Raw genomic sequence first — 20,910 nt, 5'->3', positions numbered from 1 at the left:
TGTAATAATTCAAGTAATTCAATTATCAATATTTCCTTATTGATAACTAGGGCTGTAGCGGTCACAACATTTTGTCAGCCGGTGATTGTCAAGCAAAGAACTGTCGGTCTCACGGTAATTGACCGTTAATTAACATAAGCACATTTAGCATCTCCTGGGTTCCACACATAGACTTTTTAAAATGGTTGTAGGCTAATAAATCCATGTTATATAGCCTACCCCTTCACAATAAATCCATTATTTATTTTAGACAGGTCTAAAGAAGCATGATATGAAGAAAATGTAGTGTATTTCAGAAGAACAGAATAGCATACTCAGTTGTCCTTATGTTAGGTCCTAATGTGGCTATGCCAAATGGCTGTGGGCTACACTAGTTAATTTAGCAGACAAGATTTGCTTATAATTCTGTGGCATTATTTTATATTATTTTATAGTATGAAGAATAATCAATCAATCAAATGTATTTATAAAGCCCTTCTTACATCAACTGATGTCACAGAAACCCAGCCTAAAACCCCAAACAGCAAGCAATGCAGGTGTAGAAGCACGGTGGCTAAGAAAAACTCCCTAGAAAGGCCAGAACCTAGGAAGAAACCTAGAGAGGAACCAGGCTATGAGGGGTGGCCAGGCCTCTTCTGGCTGTGCCGGGTGGAGATTATAACAGAACATGGCCAAGATGTTCAAATGTTCGGCGGGGTCAAATAATAATAATCACAGTGGTTGCCGAGGGTGCAACAGGTCAGCACCTCAGGAGTAAATGTCAGTTGGCTTTTCATAGCCGATCATTCAGAGTATCTCTACCGCTCCTGCTGTCTCTAGAGAGTTGAAAACAGCAGGTCTACAATACAATCGAACAAAGTTGAATAAATTATAAATATTGTCTCCAAACAATTTGGGGGAGTGCGCACATGCGGCTATTCTGTGTTGAGCAGTTAACAAATAAATAGGTACTCCTATTTGATTAATTTAGAGTTATTAATGTAACTTTAGTTGTTCTACAAACGTTGGGCTATGTTTTGATTTTTAATAAATTGTAACGCTGGATGATGAGACTCTAATGATGATTTGAAAAAAGTAACTTGAAAGGCATGAGCTCTGCTTTGTTTTCTGCGCAGGCTGTACACACTCCAGTAGTCTGTCATTCACAATTTGACAAGCACTTGATAATGCCTCGAATTTCACCGTGGCATCCTCTTTGTGGCCGTCATGCACCCCAGAAAAACCCATGCCTTTTGTGGCCCGGAGAGCTGCATTGTGCCCTTCTCCCTGAGTGTGCTGCGCAACCCGAAGCACCTCTCACTCACACTGCTCTCTGTCAGTGATTGGGTCTTTCTGTTAAGACTGACACATCGGGGACGCAACTGCGTGCGTCTTTATCCAATTCCGAGGTGCATATTGAAAATATTGGATGAACTGTCCACATTTACTTTCGTCAGCCAACAAGATGAGTAGGCCTAACGTACAGCAAAAGCACTAGCCTATGTCAATCTAAACTCAGCAAAACAAAAAATGTCTTCTCACTGTAAAACTGCGTTTATTTTCAGCAAACTTAACATGTGTAAATATTTGTATGAACATAAGATTCAACAACTGAGACATAAACTGAACAAGTTTCACAGACATTTGACTACCAGAAATGGAATAATGTGTCCCTGAACAAAGGGGATGGGGTCAAAATCAAAAGTAACAGTCAGTATCTGGTGTGGTCACCAGCTGCATTAAGTTCTGCAGTGCATCTCCTCCTCATGGACTGCACCAGATTTGCCAGTTCTTGCTGTGAGATGTTACGCCACTCTTCCACCAAGGCACCTGCAAGTTCCTGGACATTTCTGGGAGGAATGGTCCTAGCCCTCACCCTCGATTCAACAGGTCCCAGACGTGCTCAATGGGATTGAGATCCGGGCTCTTCGCTGGCCATGGCAGAACACTGACATTCCTGTCTTGCAGGAAATCACGCACAGGACGAGCAGTATGACTGGTGGCATTGTCATGCTGGAGGATTATGTCAGGATGAGCCTGCAGGAAGGGTACCACATGAGGGAAGAGGATGTCTTCCCTGTAATGCACAGCGTTGAAATTGCCTGCAATGACAACAAGCTCAGTCCGATGATGCTGTGATATACCGCCCCAGACCATGACAGACCCTCCACCTCCAAATCGATTCCGCTCCAGAGTACAAGCCTCGGTGTAACACTCATTCCTTCAACGATAAACGCGAATCCGACCATCACCCCAGGTGAGACAAAACCGTGGCTCATCAGTGAAGAGCACTTTTTGCCAGTCCTGTCTGGTCCAGCAACGGTGGGTTTGTGCCCATAGGCGACGTTGTTGCCGGTGATGTCTGGTGAGGACCTGCCTCACAACAGGCCTACAAGCCCTCAGTCCAGCTTCTCTCAGCCTATTGAGGACAGTCTGAGCACTGATGGAGGGATTGTGCGTTCCTGGTGTAACTTGAGCAGTTGTTGTTGCCATCCTGTACCTGTCCCGCAGGTGTGATGTTCAGATGTATCAATCCTGTGCAGGTGTTGTTACATGTGGTCTGCCACTGCGAGGACGATCAGCTGTCCGTCCTGTCTCCCTGTAGCGCTGTCTTAGGCATCTCACAGTACGGACATTGCAATTTATTCCCCTGGCCACATCTGCAGTCCTCATGCCTCCTTGCAGCATGCCTAAGGCACGTTCACGCAGATAAGCAGGGACCCTGGGCATCTTTCTTTTGGTGTTTTTCAGAGTCAGTAGAAAGGCCTCTTTAGTGTCCTATGTTTTCATAACTGTGACCTTAATTTCCTACCGTCTGTAAGCTGTTAGTGTCTTAACGACCGTTCCACATGTGCATGTTCATTAATTGTTTATGGTTCATTGAACAAGCATGGGGAACAGTGTTTAAACCCTTTACAATGAAGATCTGTGGAGTTATTTGGATTTTACGAATTATCTTTGAAAGATAGGGTCCTGAAAATGGGACAAGTGACAGGCTAATATTGTCACCCATCAGACTATTCTTGATTTCATCTTGTCTTTACATATACTAAATAATATATGTGACATTTGTTTTGATTTAGAATGGACCATTATCATGCACCTGTATCGAAACATGTCATCTATGCATTTAAATAGAGAATGGAGGACGCTTTTCCCTGTGGTTTATTTTCATGCCAGCCAGGTAGGCTATACTACTGTTGTAAAGTTAAGCAATGTGCTTAATATTAGGAAGGTTGAGAAATAAATATAGTAGGCCTAGCCTATAGAAAGCTTATGGGATCCTCGTATTTTTAATAAAGGCCATCACTCTGTTTTCTCATGCAATTGCATAGCCTATAGAAATGTTGCGCAACATGAGCTCATGGGCTCTCATGAAGTGTTTGATTAGATTTTTGATTACATTTGCATTGATGTCAGAGTGATTAGAGGAACAAAAGAGTGCTGAGTACCAGGCAGTAAGCAAGTTTGGTAAGCTAGTAACGACCAGCAGCAGCATCAGAGCTTGGAGAAGCCTAATTACCGTGACTAAACGTTCATGTGGAATTTTACTGGATTCATGACTTGTGACCACCAGTGTGGCAGTAATACGGTCACCACAACAGCCCTGTTGATAACAAATCAGATCCTTACATATCATATCTGTTGAAGATCAATCCCCAAAGTCTCTGTCCCCCCACCTCTATTAGGGGAATCAACTGCAATCTGAGTATAAGATGTGATGGTAGACTAGAGCATGCTGGGAGTACTCACACTGGGCCGTACCACACTGAGAATGTCTGATCAAAGCCTCCGTCGTAACCCGGCTCCCAGGACACGTTGGCCGAGGTCACAGAGGGCAACACACGAATGTTGCCTGGAGCATGTGGGCTGGTGCCTGAGGGTCAGAGAAAAGAGACCGTCATATTTAATACCAGAGCCATCTACAGTATACCTCTCTATATCTCTACTGTATATTGCTCTGGCCCACACTAAAGAGTGATAGCGCAATCTGTTAGGTCTATATGTACTGTACAGTGAAGGTTAGGATGACCATTCTTCAATAACCACAGTATGAGTCAAGTGTGTTATTCCCATAACAGCTGTTTTGTCAATGTATAAAAAGCCTTCTCACTCAGAATGACTATCATTGTCCAAAAATGTGTCCTATTAAGTCAAATAATGTACACTGTGCTGTCATTACCATTCACAGTCCTTTACAGTATATAACTGTCTACAATGGCTGTGAATGGCCTATCTGATTGGCTAATGCCCTGTACTTTGAGGTGTTGACCAATGGTGAGGTAAAGGTGAGTGAAGGTCTATGGCTTGGCCAGACCATCATCCCCCTACCCCCAGCTGTGTGGCCAAGACCCAGCACCTTTTTACTGGGATTAAATGGAGACCTGCTATCCTGACCACTATGGTCAGAAACGTCAAAGCTGTCCTCTCCACACTCAGCACCTCTGACATGTCACCTGTCACTCCAGTGAGGGGACACTTGGGATGTTGCCAGCTAGGGTGTATGACTGTGAGAAGTCCTGAGGCATGCTTATTACTCATATGTACTGTAAACACGCAAGCAAGTCACTTGTCTAAGCAGTACTTCAGTATACATACAGTAGAGTTGGGACTAGGGTCATCATGAATGTCTAAGCAGTACTTCAGTATACATACAGTAGAGTTGGGACTAGGGTCATCATGAATGTCTAAGCAGTACTTCAGTATACATACAGTACAGCTGGGACTAGGGTCATCATGAATGTCTAAGCAGTACTTCAGAATACATATAGTCCAGCTGGGACTAGGGTCATCATGAATGCCTAAGCAGTACTTCAGTATACATACAGTACAGTTGGGACTAGGGTCATCATGTATGTCTAAGCAGTACTTCAGTAAACATACAGTACAGCTGGGACTAGGGTCATCATGTATGTCTAAGCAGTACTTCAGAATACATATAGTCCAGCTGGGACTAGGGTCATCATGAATGCCTAAGCAGTACTTCAGAATACATACAGTACAGCTGGGACTAGGGTCATCATGTATGTCTAAGCAGTACTTCAGTAAACATACAGTACAGCTGGGACTAGGGTCATCATGAATGTCTAAGCAGTACTTCAGAATACATACAGTCCAGCTGGGACTAGGGTCATCATGTATGTCTAAGCAGTACTTCAGTATACATACAGTAGAGTTGGGACTAGGGTCATCATGAATGTCTAAGCAGTACTTCAGTATACATACAGTACAGTTGGGACTAGGGTCATCATGAATGTCTAAGCAGTACTTCAGAATACATACAGTCCAGCTGGGACTAGGGTCATCATGTATGTCTAAGCAGTACTTCAGTATACATACAGTGCAGCTGGGACTAGGGTCATCATGAATGTCTAAGCAGTACTTCAGTATACATACAGTACAGTTGGGACTAGGGTCATCATGTATGTCTAAGCAGTACTTCAGTATACATACAGTAGAGTTGGGACTAGGGTCATCATGAATGTCTAAGCAGTACTTCAGTATACATACAGTACAGTTGGAACTAGGGTTATCATGAATGGGAACAGAAAGCTGCAGGGTTGCTGTCAAACTACTTAAATTCAGATTAACTGAAATTCTGAACCCTGAAGAGCTGAGGAAATACAGGGGGGACTGTATCGATGACTAGGATCATCAGACATGCATGGGGACAGAGGGTTATGAGGTCACAGGGGACAGTACCAATGACGAGGAGGCGCGTGCTGGCAGTGATGCTGGTGACCACATTGGTGGCCACACACTCCCATTCCCCATGATCCTCCTTGCTGAGGGACAGGAACTGTAAGCTGCCGCTGGAAAGGATGTTGTGCTTACTCTTGCTGGGCTTCCCCACCTTGAACACACACACACACAAGCACACAAAAAGTTCCCTGGTTGTTATATCAAAAAAGCAGTTTGAGTTTTCCATGTTTCTCTTCCCAGACTAGTCCCAGCTGTAGCGGGGTTTCATACCTTCCTCCAGGTGATGGTTGGTATCTCAGGGTCTCCCGAGGCAGCACAGGGGATGACCAGCTCTCTACCAGCCTCTTGGCGGTACTCCCCACCAGGCCTCACGTTAAAGTAGGGGGGATCCTGTGGGCCGGGCCAACACACACACAATGTCACAGACCAAGTCTCACAACAAGTCTCACCAAAAGGGGGAGAGAAGACTACACATATCACATTTGGTCAGAGGTTTCTTCCAGTACCAGTACCTTTAGCACCAGAATGGCCGGGTCAGACTGGCCCATAGTACCCAGGGCGTTGTAAGGCATACAGGTGTAGGTGCCGAGGGAGTCTTCTGTGGCCTCCGCCACCCGAATACTCCCATCCGGTGCCTGGCTCCAACCGGGGTACTGGGACAGGAGAGAGGAGGTACACTCAACATCACAGGGTTGCAATATTCTCCACAACATGTCAGGGCCTGTATTCAAAGAGCGTTAAAGAAGTGCTGATCTAGGATCCGTGTCCATATAAATCGCATTCATTATGGTCTAAAAGGGAAAGATCTGCAATTTTACTCTGGGATACTTTGTGAACAGCTGTTATGGTGAATGAGGTGTTATCAGCATCAGTCCAGACAGACAGAGGCCCCCACTGATGGCAGACTGAGACTGACCTTCTCCACTCTGAGAGGGTAGCCATCTTTCTCCCACTTCACTGATATCACCGGCGGGTTGGCGTCCGCTGGGCAGCGGATGATCCCTGGCAGTTTCCGTGGGACGTATATGATGGAGGGCATGTTGAGCACGCGGGCAGGGTCTGAGGGTCAGAGGTTAGAGGTCAGAGAGGACAGAGCACGAGGTTTTGTACAGATGGACGGGAGATGTTTTCAGTGAAAATAGACTGGAGCATAAACTCTGAAACTGTTAAATCACAATTACAACTGCCAGGTACTTCTCCTGTAATAAGTTGGTCGGTATGGAAACCATGTAAGAAATAGTATTTTATAAGTGACTTTATGGTGGCCCAAGCTAGCTGCTAACTAATTGTCTTTAGCTATCAACTTGGATAGTACATAACAGGAAAAAGGACAATTGTGTAAGACTGCTGAATTTGGTTTATCGTTTCAGCGAGGGGCTCTGGTCACCCTCTGAAGCCAATCACAAAGACAGTCATGGTCGGCTGCTACTGTATATGTATATATGTATATATATATATATATATATATATGTATATATATATATATATATATATATATATATATATATATATATATATATATATATATATATATATATCTCTAAGAACAGAGAAATCAATCACCAGCGACTCCAGAGGGAATTAGCATAGTAGCAAACACACTTAGACATCCGGCCTGGTGGCATTTCCCCCCACATAGCAGATGAACTAAAAGGTCACCGTTTCAATTCAGTCCGGCACATTGAGGAGACCAAGACTCTTTCTCTAAGGGGAGAAGGAGAGACTGAGCAGCATGCTATGGGGTGAGACTAGCAGACTGTCTCTTTCAGTGTCTAGCTATGGAAGATAAACAACTCTACAGAGACTGGAATCATAGACGGGAAAAAAATGCTAAGAATATGGTGATGAGAGAGGACCTGCCAAGATGATGAGCAGTAGGAATATCTAATCATTCCCTCGTCCCGACCTTTGACTCTGAAATTCAGCCAAAGGTGGAAAAGTTTCAGCAGGGCGATATGTATGGTACTGCATCACCAATGACAATACATCAGCAGTGTTCTGGCTGCCATTATGCAGGTTGTGATACTGTTATTTCTCCTCCTGTTCCAGTACAGCCAGCCTTGTCTGCCCCTCCCCCTTTCCCTCCCTCCGTCGCCATGGTAACACTCACACTGAACAGAGAGGTGTGCTGATGCTGACGGTGGCGTTCCGAGGCTGTTGCTTGGGCTGCAGGTGTATTTCCCAGCATCCTCTGGTTTCACCCGGAAGATGTGGAGGGTTCCGTCGATCAGGATGCGGACTCGGTTTTTCAGGTCACTGCCGAGAGGAAGCAGACAGTTATCGAATATGCCATAGCATAGAGACACAATCACACACTTGGGGCTGCATTAATGTAATTGCACAAGCTTGCCATGAGAGGGCAGCATTTGGTCAAATCCATCCAGGCTGAATAGGTTCCAAAAGATGAAGCAGTTGTATGTCAAATAAATCCCCTAATTTCCACAATCACCTGATGCTGCAGCCTTAGTGCTTTCTCTCGCACTGCCACTTTAAATGATGTACCCTCATGAAGAGTACACTGGCAGATATTCTATTCCCGCTGTGTGTCAAACAAAGAACAAACACACCTCACACCATGTTCATTTGAGTAATGTTTGAGAGGACATTATGCAAAAGAAATAGCAGAGGGAATATTTTAATCTAAACTATGAATATTTTTGACTAAATAAATCGTATGATTAGACCAAAAATACCCTTTCGTGATAGACTGTTGCCTCCAAGGATAGACCAAACATTGTAAGCAGCCCAACTAGGACAGTAGTGTCTTATCCTAGGGTTGATTATGCACAGCCTTTTTCTAGGTCTTTAGAAAACTATTTGAGATGGGCCTCTTTCTAAGGGACTCTCTGATAGGTTGATTCTCCCAGACAGACACTTGGCCTCCCAGTCACTTGTTCTTTCTAAAACTTCTCCATCACTAAACTAAAGCGGTGCTTGGGGCGAGTCTGACAGCTCCTGGCTACGCTTCAGATCATTACTACAGTATAAGAGGCATGTGGAATTGTCATCAGAGCGTGCTAACCCGGCTGGCGTGCTACAGACAGCCCCTGCTAGGCCCTCTCTTACTGCTGCCGGACCACAGCAGAAAAGGGCACCAGCACACACACACACATTCAAAGTCACTGAATCAAGACAGGGTCTGGAAGACTCAAATAATAATTATGCCAGACACAGTACAAAATACTTTAAGGTCACAGGAGAGGACAGAAGATTCAAAAGCCTTTAGATGACACGGTGAAAAAGACTCAAAGACCAAAGGAAGGCACACAGACAATCAGACACATGATCTCGATTATAACTTTACTTCTTAGTGAAGTAGACGTTATCTTCCTCCCAAAACCAGGTGTAGGTCAGGTTGCCAGGATACGCCTCTGCTTGACAGGTGAAGCGTGCATTCTGGGATATGTTGACAGTGATGTTCTCTGGCGGTGACTTAATATACGGTGGCCCTAGAGGAAACAAACAAAGGCTTTTAGTGTACAACAAAACATACACTGAAAAAATATATAAACTCAACACAAAGATTTTAATGATTTAAAGTTTATTTCTGGAAATCAGTCAATTAAAATAAATTCATTAGGCCCTAATCTATAGATTTCACATGACTGGGAATACCGATATGCATCTGCTGGTCACAGGAACTTTATAAAAAGTTAGGGGAGTGGTTCAGAAAACCAGTCAGTATTTGGTGTGACCACCTTTTGCTTCATGCAGCGCGACACATCTCCTTCACATAGAGTTGATCAGACTGTTGATTGTGGCCTGTGGAATGTCGTCCCACTCCTCTTCAATGGCTGTGCGAAGTTGCTGGATATTGACGGAAACTGGAACACGCTGTCGTACACGTCGATCCAGAGCATCCCATACATGCTCAATGGGTGACATGTCTGGTGAGTAAGCAGGCCATGGAAGAACTGGGACATTTTCAGCTTCCAGGAATTGTGTAGAGCCTTGCGACATGGGGCTATGCTTTATCATGCTGAAACATGAGGTGATGGAGGTGGATGTATGGCACAACGGGCCTCAGGATCTCGTCACGGTATCTCTCTGCATTGAAATTGCCATCAATAAAATGCAATTGTGTTCGTGGTCCATAACTTATGCCTGCACATCCCATAACCTCACCGCCACCATGGGGAACAACGTTGACATCGGCAAACCGCTTGCCCACTACGCCATACACGCTGTCTGCCATCAGCCCGGTACAGTTGAAACCAGGATTCATCTGTGAAGAGCACACTTCTCCAGCATGCCAGTGGCCATCGAAATTGAGCATTTGCTCTCTGAAGTCAGTTATGCAGTCAGGTCAAGACCCTGGTGAGGACAACGAGCATGCAGATGAGCTTCCCTGAGACAGTTTCTGACAGTTTGTGCATAAATTCTTCAGTTGTGCAAACCCACAGTTTCATCAGCTGTCCGGGTGATTGGTCTCGTACGATCCCACAGGTGAAGAAGCCAGATGTGGAGGTCCTGGGCTGGCGTGGTTACACGTGGTCTGCAGTTGTGAGGCCAGTTGGACGTACTGCCAAATTCTCTAAAATTATGTTGGAGGAGGCTTATGGTAGAGAAATGAACATTAAATGATCTGGCAACAGCCATGGTGGACATTCCTGCAGTCAGCATGCCAATTGCACACTCCCTCAAAACTGACATCTGTGGCATTGTGTTGTTTGACAAAACTGCAAATTTTATAGTGGGCCCAGAAAAAGTTGCACCTGTGTAATGATCATGCTGTTTAATCAGCTTCTTGATATGCCACACCTGTCAGGTGAATGGATTAAATTGGCAAAGTAGAAATGCTCACTAACATGGATGTAAACAAATTTGTGCACAAAATTTGAGAGAAATTAGATTTTTGTGTGTATGAAACATTTCTGGGAACTTTTATTTCGGCTCATGAAACATGGGACCAATGCTTTACATGTTGCGTTTATATTTTTCATTCAGTGTAGATATGGATACTGAATATTATCTTATTACCCATTCAGCATCTGTTTATTGTTAAATAGGTACAGTAGACCCCTGGCACAAGCTTCTCTCTAGTAGCCTATGAGATACAGTAAGCAGGCATATTGTAACTTGAACCACACACTTGGTTGCCAGACTTGCAGATGCCTCCACAACATGAGCCCTTAGTGCCCTGAGGTTGCTGCTTTGCTCTCTGTACTATATTACAGACAGTGAAACGTAAGCTGTCTTTTATAAGTGGGCCCAGCTACAAGCCTCCTGGTTATTTCCTTAATACACACTGAATGGCTTTATACATCAGGAGGGACTACTGAAAGAGTGGTTAAGTCACAGAACAAATAAAAACAGATCACTTTAGTGAGAATCACGACTCCTCCGATAGCTGCTTGTAATTGCTCAGAGAGCCTTAGACAACTTCACTGGCACATTTCCACAGAGCCTGCTTATGGATGGATACTCCTTAGTGAAAAACAAAAACAGGCTGAAATATTGCTTGTGTACAAAACTCATATGTATCATTATATCTCAGATTTATTCCAATTCACTCTGGATTTGTAAAAGCCTTATTCCAACCATCTAAGACATGTATGAGGTTTATGAGGATGTTTCAGTCAGACCAATTAATTTAAACCTTTCCCCTCACCTTTCAGCTGTTCTAGACAACCCTCCCCTTCCTGTATTATCAGGCATGTGCATGCAGTGTGTGCGTGTGTTTAGAGGGGTCAGTAGAGTAAACCTTCCTCAAAATATAATATGTAACCAATGACTTCTTGCCCATCCTCCTTTTAGACATTGACTGAAATTGACAGATCTTTACCCCACCATTAAACCTAACAAGCCTACCATAAAACCAACCTGCTCCATCGTCTAATGTACAGCCTGTTAACTCATCCAGTGCTTGTTTTGATAGAGAGAGAGAGAACGTGTGTGCGCGTGTTTGATGTAGACATAGAGGCAAAGGCAGGAAGTGTAGGAAGCCTGTATCAGATCCATCTATCTGAGCAGAGCAGAGCCCAGTTCTGTGTCTGTCTAGCCGAGAGAGAGCCTGGTTAATGGACCGAAGACAGACAGTGATGTATGCCTCAGACAGACAGTGATATGCACACACACCCCAGCAGCAGCAGTAGCCACAGACTAGGTCAGGAGAGGATTTAAGATTATTGACTGATACCGACTAAACCATATTACCACACTGATAAAACCAAACACTAACCCTGCATACTGTGACAAAGGCAGGAAACAGAGACTGTTTAAGTAGAGAGCGGCAGGACTTAATTTCTCCATCTTAAACACAATCTAGACACAGTACTACATAGCTGTAGGCATGTAATAGATGTTTAATAGCAGGTGTAAGGTAAAAATAGCGTAAAGATGAACTGATAAGGGAATTTTCAGGAAGTCAGGACAAACTGTTCTTCAGTATTCAGCCAGCAATTGTCCTAGGAATCTTCTCCTCAAAACTCATACTCAATAATCAGTGTGCACCTCAGTAGAGAAAAGTTATGATTTCTCCCTCACACCACCATAACAACCTTTGAAGTTACACCCATCTGTGACGTTACAGTGTGACCGTTGCCCTCTTACCTTGGACCAGCAGACGGGTGGTGTGGAGCACCTCTCCCTGGTCGCTGAAGGCTCGACACGTATACGCCCCTCTGTCGTCCCGAGTGATCCCCAGCACCGTCAGACTTCCATCATGCACCTGGGGTGGACATGTTTGTGCGAGACAGAGCAAACATATAGACATGGTATTTATAAGCATAACCTAGTGAAATGGCACACCAAAATCAAGGCAGGGCTGAGGTTCTGTCTTTGGTAGGAATGTATGTTTTATAGAGAGCATACAACCAATACTCTAAAGTCTAAACTTATCATCATGTAACTCTCTAATTAATCTAGTTGCCGAACACTTCCGAGCAAATACACAAAGAGTCTGGTGGACCAATGTGTCAAACTTGGCCTTCGTGAGGCAATACAGAGAGCCGGGAGAAACTCCCGGCGCATAGGAATTGGCTTAATCGTCTTAATCTACACACCAATCATCTCCCACAACACCTTCCCCCTAACTCTCCCGCATACGCTAGCAAACCACAAGCACAGAGCCACGCCTTGCAGGTTGTGTGATTCGCTAAAATTAAATGACAAATAATTTACTCAGGAGGTCACACCCATTGAATTCTATGGTCACTCCCACTAAGGAAATCTTTGAGTGGTTGATATCCCAGGCTTATATGTGCAATAGCCTGGGGATGAGGTTATTCTCTAATTAACTTTGGTTGTGATGTGAAGCTAATCTCTCCAAGCGGTAACCTGGGAAACGTCTCACTGTGCGTCTGTTTTTCCTCACCCCTCTGCCGAGGAGGACGCTGACAGGAACCAATAAGCAGGGAGGGAAGACATTAACCCAAACTAATAAAAATACCCTCATAAATTATGCAGTAGGGTTGCTGGGTTCTGTTCATTCAGGTTACACACAGCTGTAGCCCTGTCCATTCAAGAAAATGGGAGGGAATCTGCTAAAGAAAACATGGGAGGGATTATACCTATTCATCGGTCTCTCAAACCTTTCAGCCAAGAGAGTTTAGCAGCCACTAGACACACCCACACAGTGGTCCATCCTACCCTTGGGTCAGCCCAGCTGAAATAGGACTCCCTGTTAATCCCACTCCACGGCAGGACAAACACACCTAGCTGTGCCACAGTTATGACACAGTAACCTACACTACACTTGCAGCAGTGTAGTCAGCAGGCCGTTTCTATAGCTATAGGGAAGAAGAATGGGGAAGGGAGTATGAGGAGGGGAGGATAGGCAGGGAAGGAAGGATGAGGAGACGAAGGTGGAGGAGGAGGAGGATAATGACTTTCAGACACAACACATTGATTCATGTGTGGGACCTCAAACAGCAGGGGGTGTTGAGATGATGACCAGGATTCCTCCTCTTCTCCCCACTGTCACATCCCTGCCATTCTCTAACAAGTCCTCATGGACACTAGTTATCCATGGAGCACAAACATTACCACCATCTCTTTACTACAATGGGAGTCCTCAAATGTCTAAACTATGGCTTGGTTTGGGTATATACAAGTTTTTCCAGTTTCCTCTCACAGCAAACCAACCACATGGAAATCAAACACAATTTGAGTGTTCAAACAAATCATAAACATATTCCACCCTCACTATCAATACGTCTCAATCGTGTCTGCATCAAAGCATGGTTTTTGATGTGAGGCACTTGGCTCACTATTGATATTCATGTTTAGTATAACATTCATATTAAGAGTAATGTAATATTGATGCAGTAGGATGAGGAAGTCCTCTGATCGTTTACTAAGGCAAACATGTTAAAGCCCTGGGCTCGTCCACTCTGACCTTTGACGAGGCTGTGGTGTGGGAGCCTGAGAGGGGTGAGAGAGAGGGATGATAAAGAGGTGAGAGAGGGATGAGAAAGGGGTGAGAGAGGGAAGAGAGGGGTTAGCAAGAGGGATAAGAAAGGGGTTGAGGAAAGGAATGATAGAGGGGTGAGAGAGAGAGGGGTGAGAGAGAGAGAAAGGGAGAGGGGCAAGAGAGAGTGAGGGGAGAGAGAGAGTGAGGGGCGAGAGAGAGTTTGTGAGAGAGTGAGGGGTGAGAGAGAGTGAGGGGTGAGCAATGGATAAGAGAGGTGTGAGAGAGATGGATAAGGGAGAGGGGTGAGAGAGTGAAGGATGAGAGAGTGAGGGATGAGAGAGTGAAGGATGAGAGAAAGAGGGATAAGAGAGGGGTGTGAGATGGATGAAAAAGAGGGGTAAAAGAGATGGATGAAAGAGAGGGGTGAAAGAGATGAATGAAAGAAAGGGATGAGAGAGAGTGTGAGGATAGAGAGGGGGTGAGAATGGATAAGAGAGGGGTGAGAGATGGATGAAAGAGAAGAGTTAAAGAGATGGATGAAAGAGAAGGGTTAAAGAGATGGATGAAAGAGATGGGTGAAAGAAGGATGAGAGAAGGGTGATTGGCTAAGAGAAGGATAACAAAGGGATGAGAGAGGGGTGAGAGAGGGACAAGACAGAGCGCCAGCTCGCTGAGTGACATAAACTATGACACAGGAATGAGGATAGCTGTCACTTCCTGTACATCACACATCATTTCCAAATGTTAGGTGCAGCCTTCAGCAAGCTCTGGGATTTACTCCATCTGAAATATCTGAGTGTAGGGGGGCTGAGAGAGGGGTGAGAGGGGGTTGTCCATGGTTCACAGGGTTCCTTAAAGAGAACTGGAACACTAACGCAAAACATGACAAATGAGAGACTGGGTGCAGCCGAGGCTTGACACGCCTGGACTGTTCTTCCTCCCCTCAGGGACCCGCCCTCTGCAGGCATTCTGTAGCCTGACTAACAGATGCTACTGGCCAATCACAGACATGTAAGAACCTCCAATTAAGGGCTTCTCGATCTGCAATCTGGGTGCAGTGAAAAGTGCACAGACAGACAGCATTCTCACATATACTCAGGCAGATGGTGGTGTGTGCTGAAGATTTCCTCCAGCACACACAACCACACCTATAGACTGCCTTCCTTGAATATGACTTATGAAACAGACTGTATAGACGTGTCTACAGCCAGTCTGAGTACCAAGATAGAGGAACATGCATGTTTAAAAAAACAATTCTAACCATATATTTTCACAAAAAATGTGTAGCATTCAGAACTGTAAATTGTTGTCATTAGACTTGCCGAACCGGATCAATTCAAATCGTATTTGTCACAAATGCAAATAGTCCGGTTGCCATTTGATTACCTGTTCAGCAGTCTTATGACTTGTGGGTAGAAGCTGATAAGGAGCCCTTTTCACTGATGCAGCTGTAGAACTTTTTTAGGATCTGAGAACCCATGCCAAATGGGTCCTTTTCAGTCTCCTGAGGGGGAATAGGTGTTGTAGTGCCCTCTTCACGACAGTCTTGGTGTGTTTGGACCATGATAGGTCCTTAGTAATGTGGACGCCGAGGAACTTCAAGCACTTGACCTGCTCCACAACAGCCCCGCCGATGTGAATGAGGGTGTGTTCGGCCCTTATTTTTCCTGTAGTCCACGATCAGCTCCTCTGTCTAGATCACGTTGAGGGAGAGGTTGTTGTTCTGGCACCACACATTGTTTTGGAGTCTGTGAAAGCTTGTCTGTGAAAGGATATTGCCTAGCCATACTGTTCAGTTGTTCTGGTTATTTCCATACTGTTCAGTTGTTCTGGTTATTTCCATACTGTTCAGTTGTTCTGAATATTTTCATACTGTTCAGTTGTTCTGAATATTTTCATACTGTTCAGTTGTTCTGAATATTTCCATAAAGTTCAGTTGTTCTGAATATTTCCATAATGTTCAGTTGTTCTGAATATTTCCATACTGTTCAGTTGTTCTGAATATTTCCATTCTGTTCAGTTGTTCTGAATATTTCCATTCTGTTCAGTTGTTCTGAATATTTCCATAAAGTTCAGTTGTTCTGAATATTTCCATTCTGTTCAGTTGTTCTGAATATTTTCATTCTGTTCAGTTGTTCTGAATATTTCCATTCTGTTCAGTTGTTCTGAATATTTCCATTCTGTTCAGTTGTTCTGAATATTTTCATACTGTTCAGTTGTTCTGAATATTTCCATACTGTTCAGTTGTTCTGAATATTTCCATTCTGTTCAGTTGTTCTGAATATTTCCATTCTGTTCAGTTGTTCTGAATATTTCCATAATGTTCAGTTGTTCTGAATATTTCCATACAATTCAGTGCTTACTGTACTTTGTTCCATAGCAAACAAAACAAACATCAGGAGCAGTGACATCCTCAGAAGCAGTGGGGTGAGGCTGGTGTTAAGCATGCAAGACAGGTATAATATCTAAGATTTCAACTTCACATCTGAATGACTCCAAGACCTTAAAGGGCTAAATGATGTGGAATCCATATACCTTCAAGGCTCATTTCCCTAAATATCAAAGAATGTCATAGCAGCCCAAGACAATTGACAAATCTGCATGTTTTATTTCTACTGACCTAAAATGTAGTCACTTTCACAGGCCATTTCACTGCTGATACAAGGTTTAAAAGGCGTGTATTTCTAGCACGAGGTACAGTAAATTTGTTGTCCAGTTTGTCTTACCTTGTATTTTCCCCTGGTTGCAAGCTCCTCCCCCTCCCTCAGCCAGCTGATCATGGGTTTGGGGTTTCCCTGGGCAGAGCAAGTCAGCAGTGTGCTGCCCCCCTCCTTGGCCTCCACATTCTGTGGGGGCGTGGTCGTAAAAGTGGGAGGGGCTTTGGGAAAGAAAAAACAGCATTAGCATATTTTCTATCCACTGAGAATATCTTAATTTCTTGAAGGTATTAAAAAGTTGGGAATTTCAGCGATGTGGCATAGTCTTTAAATTAACAGCCTATCTCTAACCAGCATTACACAGTGATGAGGGAAAAAAAATTAAAACAAAATTGTTGTTTTTATTATTATTTTTATTTAACCTTTATTTAACTAGGCAAGTCAGTTAAGAACAAATTCTTATTTACAATGACGGCCTAGGAACAGTGGGTTAACTGCCTTGTTCAGGGGCAGAATGACAGATTTTTACCTTGTCGGCTCGAAGGTTCAATCTAGCAACCTTTCGGTTACTGGCCCAATGCTCTAACTACTAGGCTACCTGCAGCCCCACATTGATAAATCCCTAAGATTTACTCTAAGAAATTTGTTCCCTCTTCAATTTAGGCAAAAATGACCTAATCTGCTCTATATGAACCCAGTAAAGAGCATAATATCACAACCATCTAACATAATACAGCCACTAATAAAAACCAATCAGTACAGCATACTGCACAGCTGTTACTGGGTCTCGCTAGTATCCTTATGGGTTTATCATCTATTTCTAGCTAACTAGCTGCTACACTACAGTACCAATCAAAAGCTGTGACACACCTACTCATTCCAGGGTTTATCTTTATTTTTACTATGTTGTACATTGTTGAATAGTAGTGAAGACATCAAAACTAAGAAATAACACATATGGAATCATGTAGTAACCAAAAAAGTGTTAAACAAATCAAAATTTATTTTATATTTGAGATTCTTCAAAGTAGCAACCCTTTGCCTTGATGGCAGCTTTGCACACTCTTGGTATTCTTGCATTTGATATCTCAAGGTAACTCTGGTTCTAAACAGCAGCAGCAGCAGCAGCATTGTGCCATCCAGGACGTACATGCCAGGCGGTGTCTGAGAAAGGCCCCAAAAATTACCAAAGACTCCAGCCACCGGAGACATGGACTGTTCTTGCTCCCGCCCGGCAGACGGTATCGGTGCTCAGACCAACAGACTCCTAAACAGCTTCTATCTCCTGGCCATAATACTGTTAAATGGCTAATAACTACTGCTCCCCCTCACACCTACGCTGCTGCTAAAATTATTATTGATTATATTTATTAGTACCACTACGTTGTCGTTCATTGATTGCCGTTAAAATTAGTATATATCTATTTATCCTACTACTAGTACTCCTGTTTACATGTACAGTGCCTTCAGAAAGTATTCACACCCCTTGATTTTTTCCATATTTTGTTGTGTTACAGCCTGAATTTAAAATGGATAAAGTTTCGATTTTTTGGTCACTAGCCTACACACAATACCCCACAATGTCAAAGTGGAATTTGTGTTTTTAGACATTTTTGCCAATTAATAATTGGCAAAAATAATAATTAATAAAATTTTAATCTGAAATGTCTTGAGTCAGAAGTATTTAACCCCTTTGTTATGGCAAGCCTAAATAAGTTCAGGACAAACATTTACTTTACAAGTCACATAATAAGTTACATGGTGTCACTCCGTGTGCAATAATAGTATTTAACATGATTTTTGAATGACCACCTTATCTCTGTACCTCACATATACAGGTCCCTCAGTCCTGCAGTGAATTTCAAACACAGATTCAACCACAAAGACCAGGGAGGTTTTCCAATGCCTCGAAAAGAAGGGCACCTATTGGTAGATGGGTAAAACGTTTAGAAAGCAGACATTAAATATCCCTTTGAGCATGGTGAAGTTATTAATTACACTTTGGATGGTGTATCAATACACCCAGTCACTACAAAGATACAGGCGTCCTTCCTAACTCAGTTGCCGGAAAGGAAAGACACCGCTCAGGGATTTCACCATGAGGCCAATGGTGACATTAAACAGTTACAGAGTTTAATGGCTGTGATACGAGAAAACTGAGGATGGATCACCAACGTTGTAGTTACTAACCTAATTGACAGAGTGAAAAGAAGGAAGCCTGTACAGAATAAATATATTCCAACACATGCATCCTGTTTGCAACAAGGCACTAAAGTAATACTGAAAAACATGTGGTAAAGTAATATAGTTTTTGTCCTGAATACAAAGTGTTATGTTTGGTGCAAATACAATACTGATAAATGGAATGGAGCGAAGCACAGGCAAAATCCAAGTGGAAAACCTGATTCAGTCTGCTTTCTACCAGACACTGGGAGATGAATTCTCCTTTCAGCAGGACAATAACCTAAAACAAGGCCAAATCTACATTGGAGTTGCTTACCAAGAAGACAGGTAATGTTCCTGAGTGGCTGAGTTACAATTTTGACTTAAATCTACTTGAAAATCTATGGCTTGAAGAATTTTGAAAATAATAATGGGCTAATGTTGCAGAATTCAGGTGTGGAAAGCTCTTCGAGATGTATCGAGAAAGACACACAGCTGTAATCGCTGCCAAATGTGATTTTACAAAGTATTGACTCAGGGGTATGAATAGTTGTGCAAATTAGATATTTCTGCACTTCACTTTCAATAAGTTATCAAAAAGAAAAAAACACATGTTTTTACTTTGTCATTATTGGGTATTGTGTGTAGATTGGTGAGGGAAAAAAAATATTTAATCCATTTTGAATTCAGGCTGTAACACAACAAAATGTGGAATAAGTCAAGGGGTAATACTTTCTTAAGGCACTGTATATATTACCACAAGTTATTACCATAAGTATTTATATATTCCTGTTTACAGCCATGTTTACATGTATATCCACCTATCACGCCTAATACTGACACTCTCACACACTCAAACACTTACACACACACAAACACACACCCACACCCACCCATCTACCTACCACTTATGCGGCTGCCATACTGTTTACTATTACAATTATTTATCCTGCTACCAGTCACTTTCTCCTAATCCCCGCCTACATGTACATATCTACCTCAAATTACTCCATTATCCCTGCACATTGTAAATGTGGTATTGGCCTTGACCCTCTATATAGCTTCTTCTCTTATTTCTCATGTTTTCTTTATTATATACAGTATATTTTTGTATTTTTGTATTTTATTAGCTTTATTATTTTAGACATTGATTACTGTACTGTTGGGTTGAGCTCGCAAGTTAAGTATTTCACCGTACTTGTGTATGTGACAATAAAACTTGAACTAAACTCAGCTGAAGAGAGGATCACACTCTCTCATGGCTAGCCAATGAGAGTCTTGTCTTGACTTCTAACTGCACACACACATTGTGTGGAGTAAACAAACACACCAATTAGCATCTCTAGACATCTGCCTCTCCATCTTGGCCCCTCACTGCACAATGCTCCTGTATAGAGACAACCAGTGACTATCATTAAGGAACTTCTTAAAGTGATGCAATTTCAGCCAGTAGTTTTGAAAGTAGCGCTCACGCGCCAAAACAGGTCCTCGAAAATTGTGCACAACATCCTCCATTTCCATTGATATGTTACGTCCTACTGAATCGTATAATATGATATGAATGTGCTTAAGATCCCGTTCAATCTCTTTAACAGCTGTTCTAGGCATTCTCTCAATGACTGCTTTGGGTATTATCATTCTGCAAGTATACTAGAATATATTCCTTTCTGCACATTTGTAAGCAACCCCCTCTGGTTTTGTAGTGATTTACAATACAAGTGTGCTTTATCGGCAACCATTTTGTGGATTGTGGTGTAGATTATTTTCTATTAACAGGTCTACATCTTTGATTCACATCTATAATGTGGTTTAGATGACCTAACATTAATTTACACTAAGTAGGTGGCAAGCAGGTGGCATTTACTGTGAGCGGAATGGTTGACAGGGGAGTTCTTTCCGCCCATCAGGTATAACACATCAGTACGTAAGTGTCATCAAGTGGGGAACTTGGGAGATGTTCTACAAAAAGCCAAGTCGAGCATCACAATCTCGCCTTACTTTCCTAATTTTCACGTCTCCTATATTCCTGGATTCAGATGCTTTTGTTTTCACACC

The 20,910-nt window shown here is 43.0% G+C and overlaps 1 protein-coding gene across 9 annotated transcripts in view; it reads right to left on the bottom strand.

Annotated features, from left to right (window-relative positions):
- The window catches only part of LOC129831951 (protein turtle homolog B-like), a 77,702-nt gene that overhangs the window by 15,552 nt on the left and 41,240 nt on the right, over positions 1-20,910 (bottom strand). For all 9 annotated transcript variants that reach the window (XR_008755833.1, XM_055895602.1, XM_055895603.1 and 6 more), the window contains 9 exons: positions 16,762-16,913; positions 12,235-12,352; positions 8,987-9,131; positions 7,793-7,938; positions 6,599-6,741; positions 6,195-6,335; positions 5,953-6,072; positions 5,683-5,833; positions 3,733-3,856 (listed from right to left, as the gene is read on the bottom strand). Coding sequence is in view for 8 of the 9 variants with exons in the window: in XM_055895602.1 (XP_055751577.1) it covers positions 3,733-3,856; positions 5,683-5,833; positions 5,953-6,072; positions 6,195-6,335; positions 6,599-6,741; positions 7,793-7,938; positions 8,987-9,131; positions 12,235-12,352; positions 16,762-16,913 (1,240 nt within the window). In the remaining variant the exon portion in view is untranslated. The remainder of the gene's footprint in view (positions 1-3,732; positions 3,857-5,682; positions 5,834-5,952; positions 6,073-6,194; positions 6,336-6,598; positions 6,742-7,792; positions 7,939-8,986; positions 9,132-12,234; positions 12,353-16,761; positions 16,914-20,910) is intronic.

This window comes from Salvelinus fontinalis, chromosome 33, assembly GCF_029448725.1.
Source record: "Salvelinus fontinalis isolate EN_2023a chromosome 33, ASM2944872v1, whole genome shotgun sequence".
In the NCBI taxonomy this organism is placed as follows: Eukaryota; Metazoa; Chordata; class Actinopteri; order Salmoniformes; family Salmonidae; genus Salvelinus; species Salvelinus fontinalis.
Note: the sequence above shows the minus strand (reverse complement) of the source record. Positions and strands in the feature narration are given on the sequence as shown.